General features: G+C 45.1%; 1 protein-coding gene across 1 annotated transcript in view; it reads left to right on the forward strand.

Annotated features, from left to right (window-relative positions):
* The window catches only part of LOC118235000 (nuclear GTPase SLIP-GC-like), a 128,753-nt gene that overhangs the window by 82,132 nt on the left and 26,009 nt on the right, over nucleotides 1–20,612 (forward strand). Inside the window, exons 18-20 of the mRNA XM_035431952.1 lie at nucleotides 17–125; nucleotides 239–372; nucleotides 724–814. Of these exons, the coding sequence (XP_035287843.1) occupies nucleotides 17–125; nucleotides 239–372; nucleotides 724–814 (334 nt within the window). The remainder of the gene's footprint in view (nucleotides 1–16; nucleotides 126–238; nucleotides 373–723; nucleotides 815–20,612) is intronic.

Consider the following 20,612-nt stretch of genomic DNA (forward strand, 5'->3'; position numbering starts at 1 on the left):
CTTCCATGTCATCTAGCAAAGAAAATTACACAAGAATTTGGAAAAGGAAATCCTAAAGGGAAAGAAGCTTATCTACAATTCCCTCACTGATTCAATCCGTGACACCATGGTGGAAACATATAAAGGTTGGCATCTGAATAGTAGACATTAAGTATTTAAGTAATTCCATTTTTATCAGTTAACATGTTAAATACTGTTATTAATAAAAATGAATTCAAGATGTCAAATTTATTTTCAGAGTGCACTGGCATCAATGGACCATCTTCTTTCTCTAAGATTAAAGAGAACCTGAAACATGCAATTGAGAAATCCAAAAACGGCATGTTCCATGAGGCCATGAAGAAGATGCTGGAGCAGTTCAGTAGTCTGCAGGTTAGTTTTCACTTGAAAATTCTACTTGCCTTTATTAAAAACTTAATTATCCAAAGGGGGGGGGGGGGGGGACAGTTAATTAAATGTTTACAGTATAATGTTAGCAAGGCATCACCACTTTTACTTCCATAGTTTGTATCAGCTACAGGCCCCATATTTCTGCCTTGATTAAGAAGATCACCCCAACCTAGTAATGCTTACTTTTCCTGTTTAAAATGTTCTGCAATTTGCATTTTTTACACAGGATAAAAAATGAATTTAAAAAATTGCTTAAGCTAAGATTTACTAGCTTTAAAAAAAATCACTTTACAGAAAATTATGAAATCTTTGTTTTCAATCATTACTCTATAGAAATACCTTGAGACAGAAATTAAGACACAGATGACAACCTCCTTGAGGCTGGCTCTAAACCAGATCCCAGATGACCTCACTGGCCTCCCAGGTAACCAGTGGAAACTACTTTTAGACTGCAGGAGGATGTCTATGGACACACTGTACACTGTATACTGAACCAGCAGATTATGATATGTCCTATTTATCCTGCCCTCCTGGTGCATCTTTGGGTTGAGAGGTGGCTGGGCCATGCAGTCGCTCCTTGATTATGATATCAGATAAATTTAATGTGGACATATTTCAGTTCCATGTTGCATGATACTGATGACTTCTGTGATTAAGCTTTCCTTCCTGTGTGATGTTTAGGTGTCTGTAAGTTTTCTATGTCTGACACCTTTTATACTCGATTGTTCAACTCCCATCATTTACTTCTACAATGTCCCCGGAAAACAAGCAATACTCATTTTCTTATGGATGAATGTTAATTGCTAAGATTTCCGCTAGATAAACATACTGTGTTTGTTGGTGTAATATCTGTTCACAAAAAAGCAGACAGTGCTCAACCAATGCAGACAAGGGAAAGCACAAAATATACCAAAATAGTTTGTTAGGTGACAGTAAATTGACTTAAATGCTTGTTTAAATTGCGTACATTAGCTGCGATGCATCGTAAGAACCATCTTAAAAGTTTAAGTTCGGTCATTATCGGAAACAGGGTCCAACGTCTTTTTTTTTTTTTTTTTTCAAACTAATTTTAATAACTAATACGTTTTTTTCTTGGTCCACTTAGTTTCACGTTGCAAATTTTAATTGTGTTCAGGCTTGCTTGTCATTATTAAGAAGCATTGCTTCAGTCTGTTGAAAATGCCTCAGTCTGTTCAGACCTTTTAGAAGCAGGTAATACAGTAAGTGGCAGATTCTCTGTCTGGATCCCTTTTGGAACTGTGTGTTCCCATACCATGCACATTTATGTGGACCAACATCATCACCACACAACAGATTCAAACAGTCCAAGACTATACCTCTAACCAATGCTGTTTTTTCACTTGCTGTACGGAACTTCAGGTGGCTTATTTTGTCAGGAAATACAGGTTAGTTAATTTTCACAGGTCTAAGGTTGCGGTGTCCTACATGGCAGTCACACTGGTCAATAGCCCACCTATGTTCATGAAAATCTCTGGTCATGTAAAGATCTACAGTAGCTGTCATATGTGCTGTGGTTTGTTTAGAATGGCATATCTGCCTGCATGTATCTCAAACGATGTGATTTGTTCTTCATTCCAGATGTTTCAGAAGAAATGGAGACAATGAAGCGAAGCTGTGACTCTTTAGGCCTCCAGGTTTTTTAACTAAAAGTGGATGACAGATTCAGCTAGACCAGAATTATCAAACAAAATGGAGATCACCATGGCAACCTGTCTCGTCCATATAAGGTTGCAAAATTTCATGAATATTCAGGGTGGAAACTTTCTTTGGGAATTAATGGGAATATATGGGAATTAACAAAAATGAATGAACAATCCTTTGCAACCCTATACCCAAACAATGAGGGTGCTGTGAAACACACATTTTAACAGACACTGATGACTATTTTTCTTGTCAACATGTGTGTACAGATATTCCCTGAAGAATCAGCATTAATCCACCACACCACTGGGATTGACTAATTGTTCATTCAGCTTTCAAAACTAAGCAAGAATTTTATAAATCAACAGGGTTTTCTTTAATAAATTTTAATGACAGTTCAATACTGAATACTGAATTTTGACATTTGATCAGTTGAGAGAGATTTGACAGTTTAACTGGCCCTCTTTAAATATTTTACTCCTAACTCAAGCACCGTATGTATAGCTACATATATAACCATAGCTATGTATTTTAGTGGCAAGTGCTAATCTTTCTAGCTAGTTACCTACGGTATGTTACCTACTTGATTCTGCTAGCAATTCTAAATATAATAAATGATAGGTGCACAGGGGAGGGGAAATGCATGTGCTCTTTTAATTCATTCACTGCTTCGCTGTGCTACAAGGTCAGATATTTCCATCTCTCAGTTTGGGGGAAAAGTGGTCTGAAATGAACACACAGAACCAATGCTGTTTGTGTTGAATAACTGAAGTCAAGTGAACTCATCAGTTCAGTTCAGTACAGCAAAGCAAAAATGTTCCTTAAACTGTTTCATATTCATTTCTTCTGCGGTCAACCTATGAAGTTTTTAGTCATTTTAAACAGAGAATTGATTTCTTATTTTCGGTGGCGGCTTAATAAAAGTAGTTAAAAAATAACTGTTTAGTTTGGTGTATGACAATATAGGCTAATAATAATATTTCAGTGTGATGACTTCTTTGTGTGGGATTTTTAGTGGGAAATTGGGGCTCTTGGGAGTATAACCATAATATTGTATGTGTACTTTTTCCATTCAGGAATTTTTTGCATTATATAATCATATCAATAATCATTCATAAAGTAGAATGTACCCAGTATAAGAAGGGAATTATTCTGTACTGTGTGTGATTTGTTGTTTGCCACTTGAATCACTTCAATATTTAAAATAGCTAAATTGTTACTTGAACTTCAGTCTGATTCCCTTATAATTTAGAGAAGCCAGGGCATGTTGAATGTACAAAGAAAGTTTGTTCTGTGACTGTCAGTAGGCGGGGAGGGAGACGCCTGATGTCACAAACATATCCAATTCTCTTTGCGGCATCCCTGACCCACTTAGGACAGAAGCCCATGTTTCCTGGCCACAAGCTTGGGTTGCTTGGCAACAGGGAACCTTTCCCTCTCCCAACTACTCTAATCAATCCCTTGGGCAAAGTGTAACTTATCTATCTCATGCACTGGTGTAAAGACCTCAACCACAATAAGAAGTCTTTAGAATCATCACTGACTGTTTATAGAACTGACGTTCCTTCTCCCAACACTGTTATTTCTTTGTTTTCTTCTTTAATAAAGTGTGCCTTTTCTCAGCTCGGTCTAGACTTCTATTTATTTGGAGAATTGTAAAGTTTTCTTTTCCTTTCCTTCAGATTAGTTTCCTACAATTCTGTTTCTTAAAACAAGGTTATCTTTAATTATTCAAAAGTGCTACACTGACCAACAAATAGTTCAATGACCAACCAAAGTTCTGGGTAATCATTTTTGTTTTATTTCTCATTACATTCTGACTCTGCTGAAGTCTTTGAATGGATTGAAAAACCTAGAAAGAAGCAAAGCTGTTTATTTGTTTGACTTGGGGCAAACTCATATTATAATGCTGTCAAGAAGTTCATGGAAAGCATTACATTTTGAGAGCAGAACTGCATATCACAATTTCACATTTAATCTACCAGTCATATTCAAAAGAATTGCTTTTTTTAAAAACCTAGTGTATTTTCATAACCATAATCATATCAGGAAGAACTATTCTAATCTGCCTTTTAATTTAATTTTGAATATGTTTTTGACAGAACTTTCATCATCCATTGCAGTGTTCTGACAATTATCAGCATTTCAACTTCTCAAAACATATATATGTATATATATGGATATGTTTACTGCATCAACAGCAGTGGCTTCCTACAGCTGAAAGCAAAACATTCAAATTTGATTCATCATTCATTTTCACATCACAATGATAATTAATTGAGGTGCATTACCAAGTACAATACTGTAGCAATAAGAGTTTGGCATGGTAACATACTGCCGAGAACACCTGTTACCAACCAGAGCATTTAATAAGCAGCATGGATGGAAGATTTCTAATGAGGCTAAAGGACATGTAATATTACAGACAGTACGGTAGGAACTGTGTTAAATCAGTTTGAATTAATAATAAAACACATGTCCAATACTGTTGATTCACCACTAGATGCTGTTGCCATTTTTTATGCTCATAAATCATAAGCCAGTTTCGATTTGGTAAATGTTATTTGGAAGACATGTTGTTGAAATGGAATGAAAAATGAATAGTCCGGACGTTTATAAGTGACCAAAGTGAATATGTTTATACTAAGAAGTTATACACTCTGGAATATACAGTGCAATCTAAGTATTTCAATGGTGTCACAATTTTTGTAGTTTCACCCATTGTCTGGTGATGTACGTGGGTCACAGATTTCAGGCAGTCACCAAATGCAAAGGATTTGCAACTAAATATGGCAATTCTATTTCAGATTATGTGAATTTGTCCTATTACTTTTTGGTCCCTAAAATTGGGGGACTATGTATAAACACTGCTGTAATTACTGCGCAGGTCACCCAGTATGGATGTAAATACCATGAAATTAAAGCAAACGGCCTGCATTTAACCTCATATTCATTATTTCATTTCAAATCCAGTGTGCTGGAATACAAAACCAGAATAAATGTGTGTCACTGTCCAAATACTAATGGACTACACCGCACATGTCTGAAACAGACAGCCCTTGTCACTAAGATATAGTGGCACTGGCATATTGCACCGGTAATACATATTATATACTCTCACCCTGATTTTCTTTCTCATTGCAAAAAATAATTTCTTCTTGTTTTCAGACAATAGCTACATTAGGCCATGAAGCAGCATTGTCAGCTAAAAACAGGATCTTTTCCAGTCAGCATGTAATGCATGAATTCAGTGTCTTTTGTTGAATACATGAGTGCATCCATGCAGTTTTTTTTATTATTTTGAAAAGAAGCATTTTTTTAAAAATAATTGAGTGATTAGAAATTTAGAGGAGTGTTTGAAGAGGGGTTGCAAATGTTCTTATGAACATGAAGGTAAAACACCACTTTGACGCCACTCTGATTTTCATTAAAAATAAACTATCCAGAAGTGTTAAAGGCGTACTATGCAGGATTTTGTTGCCTGTAGAAGTCTTCTCCTCCATCTTCAACCCTGCTCACTCACCCCCAAGTACCCAACTGAGTCACTGACACACAAATTCATTAGACCCTACCGCTGAATTTCTCCCATCAATTGCTCAGACTAACATTACCTACACTGTCTCGTCGGGACCACAAATCGGAAATGTACAAATAATTTGAAAACCAGACTGTGGCAAGTGAGTGCCACCCCTCTCAGATAAAACACACTCACGGGAGACTGACTGGTTCCGTAACCCGCACTTTCGTGCTATCTTATTATCAGACACGGCTTTTACAGACACGTTTTCAGACTCCGTGTAACACAGTTCCGTAGCCGTCTTGTCATTGGTGATCTCTCCTCTCCGGCTTCCGGTCTGGCTTTTAAAAACCCCAGGCTCACTGTTGAAAGCAATCAGAGGCAATCAGCGCAATAAAACAATTAACAATTATCGGCGCTGATTACCTCCAGCTGACAGTTGTGACGAAGGATCCGAGAGCCGCTCCTCTCACACTCTCTCTCTCTGCAGCCGACGCTCAAACCACGCCCACCCCACCACATACCCCCACCGCCCGACTTAGGCCGGGGAGCCATCCGGCCGATGACCAACCCCCCCCCTCTCCCCCCCCTCCTCCTCCTGGGGGCGAGAGAGGAAGTCCGCCACGACCATCCGTGCACCCGGTCTATGAATCACATTGAAGTTAAAAGGCTGCAAAGCCAGATACCACCGAGTGATCCGGGCGTTGGTATCCTTCATGCGGTGGAGCCATTGGAGGGGGGCATGGTCCGAACAGAGGGTGAATGGGCGACCCAGAAGGTAATAACGGAGGGCTCCGACCGCCCACCGAATGGCGAGGCACTCTTTCTCCACCGTGCTGTACTTCGCCTCCCGTTGTGACAGTTTCCGGCTAATGTACAGCACGGGGCGGTCGACTCCCTCCACCTGCTGGGTCAAAACAGCCCCCAGCCCTCTGTCCGACGCGTCGGTCTGCAAAACAAAGGGGAGAGAGAAGTTAGGTGTGAACAAGAGCGGCTCCCCACAGAGAGCTTCTTTTACCCTCTCAAACGCCCGCTGGCACGGTTCCGTCCACTGGACCGGATCTGAGGCACCTTTTCGGGTTAAGTCAGTTAGGGGGCTGGTTAGCTCCGAAAACGCCAGGATGAACCTCCTGTAATAGCCGGCCAGCCCCAAGAACCTCCTTACCTCTTTTTTTGACTTGGGTCGGGGACAGGCTGCAATCGCAGCGGTTTTGTCCACTAGAGGCCGCACCTGTCCACTTCCCAAGTGGTACCCCAAATACCGTACCTCCGCTCGGCCAATAGCACACTTCTTTGGGTTAGCCGTGAGCCCTGCCTGCCTTAATGACTCGAGCACTGCCCCCACATGCTGCAAATGCTGCTCCCAGCTGTTGCTATGGATGATGACATCATCCAGATAGGCAGCAGCATAACCAGCATGCGGACGCAATACCCGATCCATTAGGCGCTGGAAGGTGGCAGGGGCCCCGAATAACCCAAACGGAAGTGTCCTGAATTGGTACAAACCATCCGGAGCGGAGAAAGCCGTTTTTTTCCTTAGATTTGGCAGATAAGGGAATCTGCCAGTAACCCTTGGTTAAATCCAGCGTCGAAAAAAATCGAGCCGTGCCAAGCCGATCCAAGAGCTCGTCGACCCGAGGCATTGGATAAGCATCAAACCGTGACACTTCATTTACCTTTCTATAATCCACACAGAAGCGAATAGACCCATCAGGCTTACCTACCAGGACGATGGGGCTACTCCAGGGACTGTGGGATTCCTCTATTACCCCCAGCTCTAGCATTGCCTTTATCTCTGCCTGAACCAATTTCTTTTTGTGTTCCGGCAATCTATAGGGGCGGGTCCGCACCGTCACCCCCGGGGAAGTCTCTATATGGTGGTGTATGAGGTGCGTGCGTCCTGGTATGGGAGAAAACACATCAGCAAAACGCTTTTGCAACAAGGCAAGGTCTGTTCTCTGATTCGGTGAGAGATGGTCATCTGAAAGGGTTGAGATCTGATTGGATGAATTTGGTACCTCCGGACCCAGCTCATCTCTCTCCTTATCCACCGTAACCAGAGAGACAGCCACTACCTCCTTCCACGCTTTCAGGAGATTGAGGTGATAAATCTGTTTTGCCCCCTCTCTATCAGTACGCTCTACCTCATAGTCAACCTCCCCCACTCGCCGTGTGACCATAAAGGGCCCTTGCCACTTGGCGAGTAATTTAGAACTAGAGGTAGGGAGTAACACAAGAACTTTATCTCCCGGTGAAAATTGCCGTAGTTTAGCTCCTCTGTTATAGTGCTGTTGCTGACGTGCCTGCGCCTCGAGCAAATTCTCCCGTGACAACTTACCCAGTGTATGGAGTTTTGCTCGCAGGTCCAGCACGTATTGTAATTCATTTTTACTAGGACTCGGACCCTCCTCCCAGTTTTCTTTAACTAGGTCCAATATCCCCCGGGGTTTCCTACCGAACAGTAGTTCAAAGGGAGAAAATCCCGTGGAGGCCTGGGGAACCTCCCGCACTGCAAACACCAGAGGAGATAACCACTTATCCCAATTACGGCTATCCTCATGAACGAACTTCCGGATCATAGACTTCAACGTTCTATTAAAACGCTCAACCAGCCCATCCGTTTGGGGATGGTACACGCTAGTTCTAATAGAACGAATGCCCAATAACCCGTACAGTTCGCGTAGTGTGCGTGACATAAACTGGGTGCCCTGGTCAGTCAGAATCTCTTTCGGGATTCCGACTCGGGAGATTATTTGAAACAATGCCTGCGCAACACTTTTTGCCGAAATGCTGCGCAAAGGAACTGCTTCGGGATACCTTGTCGCATAATCCACCAGAACTAACACGAAACGGTATCCCTGCGTGCTCCGATCAAACGGCCCGATGAGGTCCATCCCCACTCTCTCAAAAGGGACCTCCATTAGCGGAAGGGGGCGCAACGGCGCTTTTGGTATAGCCGGGGAATTTACGAGTTGGCATTCAGGGCACGACGCACACCACCGACGCACGTCGGCCCAAATGCCCGGCCAATAGAAGCGGGCCATTATCCGGTTCAGTGTTTTCTCATACCCTAAATGACCCGCCATGGGGTTAAAATGAGCCGTCTGAAAAACCATTTCCCGAGAGCTTTTAGGCACCAGCAATTGGGTGATTTCCTCGTTAGTCTGAGTGTCACGACACACTCTGTATAACCTATCCCGAATTATTACAAAATACGGGTGAGTGAGTGTTGCATCAGGGCGCACCTGTTGACCATCAATGGACATCACGCGGTCAAAGGCAAAGCGTAGGGTGTCATCACGAGACTGCTCGAGTGGGAAATCCTCCATGGGGCGAAACACCGGTACCTGCGGAGTCTCCCCCGGAGGCTCCACTGATGCCGGCTCCCCCTCTGCTGCGTCGGACGACCCCGCGTCACCGCTGACAGCAGCACACACATCACACAGCCCTACCCGTCGTGAACGCACCCCCCCTACCTTACCAGCTGCCTGGCGAAACCCCGGCCAATCAGTGCCTAAAATCAGAGGGTGCGAGAGGCGGGAGCTAACCGCAGCCTTTATTTTATGTTTTTTTCCTTGACACCGAATTTCCACTGAGACGATAGGGTACGCGTGTAAATCCCCATGCACACACCTTATAGATACCATTGATGCTTCTACCAACGCCTCGGGTCGAACCAGGCTTTGTCGAATCATGGTCTGCATAGCCCCTGAGTCCAACAGCGCCTGGTGTTCACTCCCTTGAATCCTTACCGGAATACAGTACGCTCCGTCTGGGTCGGGAGCGGAGGTGGGCGGGCCGACAACACGAACCACCTGCCCCACCTCCATGAGCGGGCACTCGCGGCGCAGGTGACCCGGTTGTCCGCACCGCCAACACCCCGGTCCGGGCGTCTGAGGAGCTCTCTGTGGGTCGCACCCCGCCGCCACTGAGCCTGGGGCTGGGGAAACAGGAACAAAAGGGTTGTTACGGGAAAATGAGGGGGTTTGGGCACGGGGAAGGGAGGAAGAAAGGGGGGAAGGATGGGAACGAGGAAGGGCTCTCCTGCGCAGAGCCGGGTCTGCCCGTCCTTGCTGCTGCTGCTGCTGCTGCTGGTGCTGTGACTGGCCGCGGGGGTAGAGCGCCAGGTGGTCCTCCGCCAGGCTGACGGCGGCCGCCAACCCGGGCGATGGCACCTCACCCAATTCGCCGTCTCCCCCGGGAGGCTATCAATAAAACGTTCTAGGGTCACCAGCTCCACCACTCCGTCGGCTGACCGGAGTTCCGGTCGGAGCCACCGACGCGCCATGTCCAGCAATCTCTGGGCGTAGGCGAACGGTCGGTCCGCTCCTGCCAGGGCCGTCTCCCTGAACCGTCGCCGGTGCTCTTCAGGGCTGTATCCCAGGCGGTCCAGGACCGCCTTCTTTAGGTTGGCGTAGACCGCCCGCGCTGGGGGGGGTAGGCTGTGTGCCGCTTGTTGTGCCTCCCCAGTTAAGAGGGGCAGGAGGCGGACGACCCACTCTTCCTCCGGCCATTTACTCGCCCTCGCTGCCACCTCAAACCCCTCGAGGAAAGCCTCCGCGTCGTCCTCCTGGGTCATTTTGGGCAGATGGAGAGCTACGGGGGGTCCGGTCTGTCGCTCTCGGGAGCTGGTTTCTCCCGCAGCCGCCAGCTGCAGTAGAGCCTGGGTTTGGAGGGAGGTCTGTGCCCGCAGAGCCTCCAGTTGTTCGGCGTGCATCGCCGCCTGCCTCTCCTGCATCGCCGCCATCCCCTCCAGCATCCTCGCCAGCGCTACCACCGGTTGTGCCGTTTCCCCTGGCTCCTGGCTGTGGTCCATGTTTGTCTCCTCGGTGTAATGTGTTTTACTATGCTGCTGCGTACTCCCCGTACGGGCCACCACTGTGGCAAGTGAGTGCCACCCCTCTCAGATAAAACACACTCACGGGAGACTGACTGGTTCCGTAACCCGCACTTTCGTGCTATCTTATTATCAGACACGGCTTTTACAGACACGTTTTCAGACTCCGTGTAACACAGTTCCGTAGCCGTCTTGTCATTGGTGATCTCTCCTCTCCGGCTTCCGGTCTGGCTTTTAAAAACCCCAGGCTCACTGTTGAAAGCAATCAGAGGCAATCAGCGCAATAAAACAATTAACAATTATCGGCGCTGATTACCTCCAGCTGACAGTTGTGACGAAGGATCCGAGAGCCGCTCCTCTCACACTCTCTCTCTCTGCAGCCGACGCTCAAACCACGCCCACCCCACCACACAGACACTCAGATTGGCAGTCTGGCAACTGTACCTGGATAGCTAGAGGTAATGTAATTGTTTTCTGTCGCTTTTCATCTCCGTGATGAAATTCAGCTGACGCCACAAAGAAAAAGCAATCTCAAGGTTAACTCTATATTGAGCGAGCTCTGTCAGCTTGTCTTTTTGCTTTGCTGTATCTGGGCCATTGCACTGCTAGCAACGAACTGCAAATCTGATCCCAAACTAAAGGCTCTGTAGCCACACCCACCCATCCCCACAGAAAAGCCACGCCCAGAAACATCCCAAACACATTGTAGGAGCCGTTTATGAATTTTGTTTTGTTACTGTAAATGAAAATGATTAATTATTAATAATAATTAATAATTAATATAAAAGACATGATAATTTTCAGGCTCCTTTTAGATATACTTGCATATAAAATAATTGCCCCATTTTTTAATAACGGACAATTAGGGGCCGGAATGTAGGAGCCGCTTATGAATTTTTTTGTTATTGTAAATGAAAATGATTAATAATGAATGAACTATGGAAATGTAAGCATTAGATTTGGGGATTCTTTTGATTTATTATATGATATGCATTTATGCCTTATAATTACCCGTCAAAAGACCTTACCTGGCCTGGTTACTTATGCTTACCTGTATTTCTTACTTGGATAATAATGGATACGGATGTGGGAGGGGGTAAGACCGGGGAAGCAAAAAAGTTTTCTACTGCACGACCGTACCACGTATGCACCTGCAAGGAACGAAGGGTATTTTTTCCTTGTGTTTGTTTAAACTAAAAGAAAGCAATAAAATGATCGTTTCATTTTACTTTCGGGACAGAACTCTTCATTGGGAAGGATGCGCGTAGACTTAATGGCTATCCCATTTTAGAATGACAAATACAGGTAAAGTCATGCAAATTTGGAGAAAGTGTGTGGACAGATTGCAGTGCATCATAGATAAACCCTAGCATGCTTATTTTATATTTTCTAGGTAATGCTTTTAAGCAGTGTTTCTCCCAAAATGAGAAAATAATGTATATTGGTTCATATTTACCTTCTTGTGTACAGAAAAGGGATGAACAGATGAATGAAATAACTACAACAAACATAATTGTTTTCATTTTATTTTCTTTGGGAAAAAAAAGGTACATTGTCAGTAAAAAAAATGAACAGCTTTGGCAACACAGTACAATATAGAGATACAAATACAAATGAAATACCATTTAACATAACATAACATAATGATGAGAACATGCCGTTCAGCCAAACAATGTAATTCCAATCGTCTTCATTTGCTAACAAATATCTCACCTTATGAAATGTTTTTTTGGAAATTTAAGTATATGATAACATAAGCCATGTTACAGTCAAAACACTTGGTAGCTTCTTCAAGGAATACCAGAATGTTTGCCAGGCATGACCTTCCCTTGTGAAAACCATGCTGTAAGATGTAGTTATTTTCAAGAAACATTTCTAATTTGTCTCTAATGATAGATTCTAGTTTTTTACATGTAATGCAAGTTAAACTGACAGGCCTGTAGTTTCTTGGATCAGTACGATCCCCTTTTTTATATACTGGTATTCTATTACCTTGCTTCCAGTACTTATTTATCCTCAATATCTGCAAAGACATTCTGAGTACTGACTATGGCTTCCAGTCTATTAGTAGCCTCTCTTTTAGTAAAACGCTACTACTGTATTGAGAGAAATATTTAGCATTGCTTTTTGCATCTTGGTTTCCCGTAGTTATTTTTCATCCTTAGTGCACTGTGGTGTGGGGATGGCTGGTTTAAGCAGCCACACCTGCCCTGGGTCAAGCTAATTAGACCTGGCTAGTTAGATAATTGGTTATGAATTAGATAATTGGCCAGGCTAATTGGGCCCGGGAACAGGGGTGGCTGCACCTGTGCGTACTGAGGTAATCAGTGCGCACAGGTTAAATCTGCCATCCCCTCCCACACAAGGGAAGCCTCTCTGTCATGACAGTGTTTTACATCTGCTCAGTTGCTAATAACATCTTGCTGACCCTTGTAAATAAATGTGGACTGTTGGAACATCATCTCCCTGTGTCTCTGTGCAGGAGGGCCCTGTGGAAAGCCACTTCGGTGGCCTGTGGCAGGCTTGCTTGCCACATGCACCTATTACAGTATTAAGCCTTATTACTCTCAGTGCTGTGGTTTTTAAATATCTAATACAGTTAATTTTTTATGAAACTTTCCTGTATGACTTTGTTCATTACCTTAGGGAGACTGCTTCTTCAACTTATTTTTCATAACCTTTGGAATAAACTTACATTGTGCCTCAATTATAATCCTTTTGAACCTGCCCCACTTTTCACTCACAGTCTTACAATCAAGAAGTTGCACTCAGTCAATAGTACTTCAAGTTGCTTGCATCTTGTTAAAATTGGCTCATCTAGAATGTGAGTGTGATGGCCTTGTTAATTTTTATAATGTATGAAAACTGACTGCAGAATGATCGCTAGTCCCACTCCCAAGTGGCTCGATTACCTCTATGCTACAAATTCTGTCAGGATCATTACTTAGCACCAGACCCAGAATTGATTTCCTTCTTGTAGGCAGACTGACATACTATGCTGACATTGATAACAACTAAAAATTCTACCTCACTTTTTTCTTGTCCTGCCACCAATTCCCAATTTATAGAGGGGTAATTGAAGTCACCCATAGTAAAAGTCTCACGTTCTTGACAGCTTGTTTAATGTTTCCAAAGAGCACTGACTGTCTGAGGCTGGTGGCTGGTAACACTTAGCAATGATACTATACTTACATAGCAATGATTAAATCTTATCTATGTTCAGTAGATGGAGACAGAGACAGTAAATCAATGACAGTTATATCCGCTTCTGTTTTGCTCCAGAAAACGATGTCAGATAGGTCTATCAGCAAACATATGGCTTAGCTATGCCCAGAAGTCCTCAATAATAATGGTATTTTCCAAGGAATTATGAAAAATCGTTGACAACGTTTCGTTAGGTGTAACGTCTTTTAATGCTACCATATAGAGCGAATGCCATGGTAAGAAAATGTTCAGTTACGCTAACCTATAAAACGCTATTCCAAAAGCAAAATTAGACATGTTATACATCGTTAGAAAGCTTATACTCTCACCTACTGATCAAGCGGCGGCCGCTGTTGTCGCGGAGGCGGTACGCGCGCGGAGTGTGGAGAGTTCAACCTCAACCTGTCCCGGGACGCCGCACCGCTGACCGCCGCCCGCCTCGTCCCCGGGCCGACTCTTCCAAAAACGCGTCCGTGCGCTGAATCGCTCGCGCCGCGGCTGAGAAGCTAGCACGAGGCGAGCCCAATGAAGTCCAAACGCCACACCCGCCGAAAAGCTCCGGCCCGTTGGCAGGCCATCTTCTGCTGGTCTCCTGCGCACGAGAGCAGGCTGGCGGACGTGCGCACAGACGCAGGACGTCTGTCTCATTTTGTGATATTTATTTGTGCACTCGACGCACTCCTCGTCGTGTGTGTTCAAATTTATTTGTTAGGATAAACCCCTTGAGGTGTAACATCTCGTTTTCGAGGGGGGGGTCCCAAAAATATATATCACAATCACTACATGACAAGACCGCCAGGTGACCAAATAAATCCGCAATCGACAACCATTTTCCATGCCATCCATTTAAAAATGTATTTACTACACATGCAGCATCTGGGTTAAGGACATCGTTCAAGGGCACAATAGCTGAGCCCCGCGTGGGAATCAAGCCAGCAACCGCTGGGTTACAGACTCAGCTACCCATGGGTCATCAGCACACATGAGCAGTGCCTTTTCAGCTGACCTACCTGGTCAAGTAAAGGTGAAACAAGCACAATCACCACCTCATAATGAACAAACAATGTGGCTCAATGAAGAACACAAGAGGATTCCCAAACAGTCACAGGAGTCTGTGATTCAAGTGTAGACGACTTTGGGACAGGAAAATTAGATGCATAGGTGTATTTTATTAATAAAAGGACCCAAACATGATAAAATAGGGATGGGAGTTTTCCTGGTAAACCAGTAAATGCTGATTTTCAGACTATCAAATATCTCCAGGACCACCAGCACTTTCCTTTCCAGGTGAACATCCTCTCCCGGTAGCAGCTGTTAGTCGGAGTGCAACAAGCCCATGATGTGTGTTTGCATACGACAGGCTTAAGTGCCTCTGGCTAAGACATTTACGGTCCGAGGATCAGAACTTTCACATTCATGAGAGGAAAAAAAAAAGGTGGATGAACATGCACACGAATATCAGAAAATGAGAGAAAAGGTAGAGAGTTAGAGGCAGAGATGCAGTGAAGGGAATAAAAGAGGGAAAGATGCAGGGAAGAGGCACTGGGAGAGACGTAAAGAAGAGAGGAGGGGGAAAATGCTGCAGTTGAGAAATAAACCTGCCTCATCCTGTCCATTCCTGTTTTTTTCATATGAATAAAATTCCAATGCCTTTACACATCCTCCGCCCATCTCTCCCTCTTTCCTTCCACTGAAAGCACAGAGCTGCAGACGTTACTTACTGTGCAAGTGTGCAGCAGGCAGGTGGAGATCTGTCTGTTACCCCTCCGTCTGCAGGACAGCGTTATGATTCCCTTCCTCCACTGTGGAAAGAAACGTCCTCTTTTACATTCCCTCCCTCCTTATTTCTGTCTACCTAGATCTCTCTCTCTATCTCTCTATCTATCTCTTACTCGAGCTGTATCTTTCTCTATTTCTTCTTGTCCTTCCCTCCTCCAAAGGATCTTGGATTCAGAGAAGAGACAATATTATACTGGCCTCTCTCTCTCTCTCTCTCTCTCTCTCTCGCACACACTTTTATGCTCTGCCTGAGATGGTTCTTTGCTGAACCAAATGATGTGTGGAACTAAGTAGGAGAGAAGGAGTTGATGCACACACACACACAAACACAAAGACATACAAAAACACATACATGCACACACTCACACAAAGACATACAAAAACACACACACACTCACACACACAAAGACATACAAAAACACACACACACACACTCACACACAAGCACATAGAAAAACATGTGCACACACACACACCCATACACAAAGACAAAAAAAACTCATACACACACACTCACACACATAAAGTCATACAAAAACACATACACACACACACACAAGGACATACAAAAACACGCACATACACACACAATGCACAAACAAAACACAATCCACATACATAACACACTTGTTGCACTATTTTCGTAATTTCAGTACTAATCATTCATAATTTCCTTTTTTACCATTTTTTTCATGATTAATATTTCATTATATGATATGTGCGCTTATACAAACTGATAACCATAAGTGAATTGCATTCAATTATTTAATAAAAATTGAAAAGAATTATTTTGTATATTGTAACGATTTCATTTTCAAGTATTTACAGAAACTTATGTTGTAATGTAAAACACTGTCAATTATGAATAAAACCAAGTTTCTGGTCATGATTTCCATTTTTATTTAATTAATTAAATAATTGAATAAGCTTAGGCACACATCATATATGTCACGGGTTGGACTACTTTTTAACCACCAGAGGGTGCCAAAGACTCTTTGTTCTGGACACTGGTTACCCTCCCTTGTTATGTTGACCCAGCCCTCTTGTTAACTTGCCCACCTGTACCTCATTGTCTCTGTCATGTGCCTTGTTTGCTTGTTTTCTCAGTGTATTTAAGCCCGGTCCTCTGTCTATGTCTTTGCTAAGTCTTCGTGATTCCCTGGTGTTTCTCAAGCCCAAGCCTCTTGTTGACCCCACTGAAACGTTGCCTGATTTGACCTGGACTGTGTTCGGTATTCTCTTTTGAATTTTCCCTTGCTGGCGTGTTTGCTTGTCTCATGGACTGATCTGTGGTATTTGACTCTGGCTCTGTTTTTGGATTCTGATTTTTGGATTGACGTATTGGACTTGTTCTGCCTGCCTGTAACTTTCTCCCTGTTTAGGAGTGTTTTCTTTTCTAGTTCTGAGTTTTGTATTTGTGTTTTTGTTGTGGATTAAAACCTGCTGAACTCCTGCCTGTGTTGCTCTGCACTTGAGTCACCTCCAGTCTCTGGTAGTGCAGTGGACTAGGTGTTTGACTGTCTCGTGGGGGACCAGAGTTCAAGTCCCCGGCCTGACAGAAGACTTAGCCATGACTGACTCAGCAGAAGCAACATCTTCTGTAAATATCTCCACTACGGAGTTTGAACGGATAATGGCTGCCTTGAACAGTTTTGGCTCCACTATGGACACACATGGTCAAGCCCTAACCAATCAGCAGGAGATTCTAGCTCGCCATGACCAAGTTCTACAGCAGCTAGCTCAAACCGTTCAGAGGTTGGTTCCATCAGAGCCCTCATCCTCTTCACCTGCACCACTAGCCCCTCCTGCTCCAGTACAACAATCCTATATGCCTGCCTCCATACACGCTTCTGGGCCTCCCTCTCCACATCCCAGTACTGAGCCCCGCCTCCCAGCCCCCCAAAGGTATGATGGGAATTCGGGTGGATGCCAGGGTTTCCTGATTCAGTGCCAGCTGACTTTTGAACTACAACCAACAACCTTCCCTTCTGATAGGTCCAGAATTGCCTACATTATTACCCTGTTAACCGGTAAGGCCCTGGCTTGGGCTACCGCTATCTGGCAGAAGCAGGGCCCGGAGTGCTCAGACTACAAGTCATTCACTGGCGATATGCTACGAGTTTTTGATCAGTCTGCCACAGGCCAGGATGCAGCCAAACAACTTTTTCAGCTCCGTCAGGGGGGAGACAGTGTAGCTGACTACGCAATTTCGTTCCGTACCCTTGCTGCTGTAAGTGGTTGGAATGAGACGGCACTCATTTCGGCTTTTCTCAATGGTCTCTCTGATGCCTTGAAAGATGGTTTGGCTTCTGTTGATTATCCTGGCAATCTCGAATCCCTTATTACTCACGCCATACGTCTTGACAACCGGCTCCGTGAGCGTCACGGAGATCGCACCAGTTTCCCAAGGAGACATGAACTAACAGGCCCTTCCTGGCAGCTACCCACATCTCTCACTGAGGCACCTGAACCAATGCAGATGGGACGCACTCGTCTATCCCAGGCTGAGAGGGATCGACGCATAAGAGAGAGGTGTTGCATCTATTGTGGCAAGCCTGGCCACTTCAGAACCTCCTGTCCAGAGCTCTTGGGAAAAGGGCAATCCCGTCCAGCAGAGGGAGGGCTGTGACGGGAGCAACTCTTACTCCCGAATCCCCTGGTGCAGGTGTATACCTTCCCATTACCATCTCTTGGGGTGAGCAGAATTATTCTTGTCGAGCCCTGGTAGATTCTGGTTCTGCAGGGAACTTTATTGACGCTAATCTTGTTCAAAGATTCAGGATCCCTCAAGTTACTCTGGATACTCCCCTCTCAGTTACGGCTTTAGATGGCCATCCTCTTGGGCATGGCATTGTGACTTCTGCTACTTCCCCTTTGCGTCTCAAGGTAGAGACTCACCAAGAGGAGCTTTCCTTACATTTAATTGATTCCCCTGAGTTCCCTGTGGTCCTGGGCTTCCCCTGGTTGAACCGGCACAACCCCCATATTGACTGGATTACGGGCACTATCCTTGAATGGGGTCCTACTTGCCATGCTACATGCCTCTTTTCAAGTCCTTCCTGTCAGCTAGAGTCTCCAGACCCTTCCGAGTTAACCCATGTTCCTGCCGAGTATCTGGATTTGAAGGAGGTGTTTAGCAAGAAGAGGGCATCTACACTACCACCCCACAGACCCTACGACTGCGCCATTGAACTTTTGCCAGGTAGTAGCCCCCCTCGTGGGCGGATCTTTTCACTTTCCTTACCTGAACGCAAGGCAATGGATACTTACATTAAGGATGCCCTGGCTTCTGGTTTCATACGTCCTTCCACCTCGCCAGCAGGGGCTGGGTTCTTCTTTGTGGGTAAAAAGGACGGTGGATTGCGTCCATGCATTGACTACCGGGGTCTTAATAAAATCACCATTCGCAATCGTTATCCTCTGCCTCTGATGTCAACAGCATTTGACTTGCTCCAGGGAGCCACTGTTTTCACGAAACTGGACCTGCGCAATGCTTACCATCTGATCAGAATCAGAGAGGGCGATGAATGGAAAACCGCCTTCAATACTCCGTCCGGTCATTACGAGTACCAGGTTATGCCTTTTGGACTGACAAATGCTCCTGCAGTTTTCCAGGCTCTTATCAATGATGTCCTCAGGGACATGATAAATCAGTTTGTATTTGTCTACCTGGACGATATACTAATCTTCTCCAGATCTTTGCATGAGCATTGTCATCATGTGCGCCAAGTTCTCCAGAGACTGCTCAAGAATAACCTCTTTGTCAAACCCGAGAAGTGTGAATTTCATGTCACGGAGGTCTCGTTCCTTGGATTTGTCATTGGGGAGGGCAGAATTCAGATGGACCCAAAGAAGACCCAAGCAGTGCGTGACTGGCCTACTCCAAGATCAATCAAGGAGGTCCAAAGATTTCTTGGATTTGCAAACTTTTACCGCAAGTTTATCAGGGACTTCGGTTCAGTGGCTGCCCCCATTTCTTCCCTAACTAAGAAGAGTGGTGCTCCCTATGCTTGGACTCAAGAGGCTGATAAGGCATTCCGGGAGCTTAAGCAACGCTTTTCCTCAGCGCCCATCCTGACGCTTCCTGATCCAGTATTACCATTCATTGTTGAGGTAGATGCCTCGGATGTGGGAATTGGTGCCGTCCTTTCTCAACGCTCATCTGATGGAAAACTGCATCCGTGTGCCTTCCTGTCTCACCGCTTGACTCCTACTGAGTCCAGGTATGATGTCGGGGACCGGGAGTTACTGGCTGTTAAACTAGCGCTGGAAGATTGGAGACACTGGCTGGAGGGGGCCCAACATCCATTCCTGGTGTGGACCGACCATAAAAATCTGGAATACCTCCAACAAGCCAAGCGTCTGAACCCCCGTCAGGCCCGGTGGGCACTTTTTTTTAGTCGTTTTGATTTTACGCTCTCATACCGCCCCGGAACCAAGAACAAGAAGCCCGATGCCCTCTCAAGGCAACTTCTTCCCTCCAGTCGAGATGATGATGCAAGGCCGATTATCTCAACATCCCGAATAGTAGCACCTATCCGATGGGGGATCGAGACTACAGTAAGGCAGGCACTCCAGAATGACCCAGATCCCGGAACAGGCCCCAGTGGACTTCTGTTTGTGCCCCGAGCCGTAAGGTCCCAAGTCCTACAGTGGGGACATTCGTCCCACCTCACTGCCCACCCCGGATCCCAAAGAACATACGAGTTTCTTCACAGACGTTTCTGGTGGCCTGAGATGATGAGGGACGTTAAAGCATTTGTGGCCAGCTGCCATGTGTGCGTCCAAAGTAAGAACCAACAACAACGCCCACAAGGTCTGCTGCATCCCCTCCCCATCCCAGGTCGTCCCTGGTCCCACCTCTCCATGGACTTTATCACCGGCTTGCCAGTTTCTGAAGGTAATAGTGTTATTTTAGTTATAGTAGACAGGTTCTCCAAAGCCTGTCGTTTTATACCTCTACCTAAGTTACCTTCAGCATTTGAGACGGCTAAACTTGTTTTTAATCATGTTTTTCGAGTTTTTGGTTTTCCCCAGGACATTGTCTCGGACAGAGGCCCCCAGTTCTCCTCCCGTGTGTGGCGGGCATTCTGTAAGCTGATCGGGGCCACAGCCAGTCTCTCCTCTGGGTTCCACCCCCAGTCTAATGGGCAGACCGAAAGGGTTAACCAGGAGCTGGAGGCCACACTAAGAAGCCTGGCAGCTACTAACCTCTCGTCCTGG

Source organism: Anguilla anguilla, chromosome 1, assembly GCF_013347855.1.
Source record: "Anguilla anguilla isolate fAngAng1 chromosome 1, fAngAng1.pri, whole genome shotgun sequence".
In the NCBI taxonomy this organism is placed as follows: Eukaryota; Metazoa; Chordata; class Actinopteri; order Anguilliformes; family Anguillidae; genus Anguilla; species Anguilla anguilla.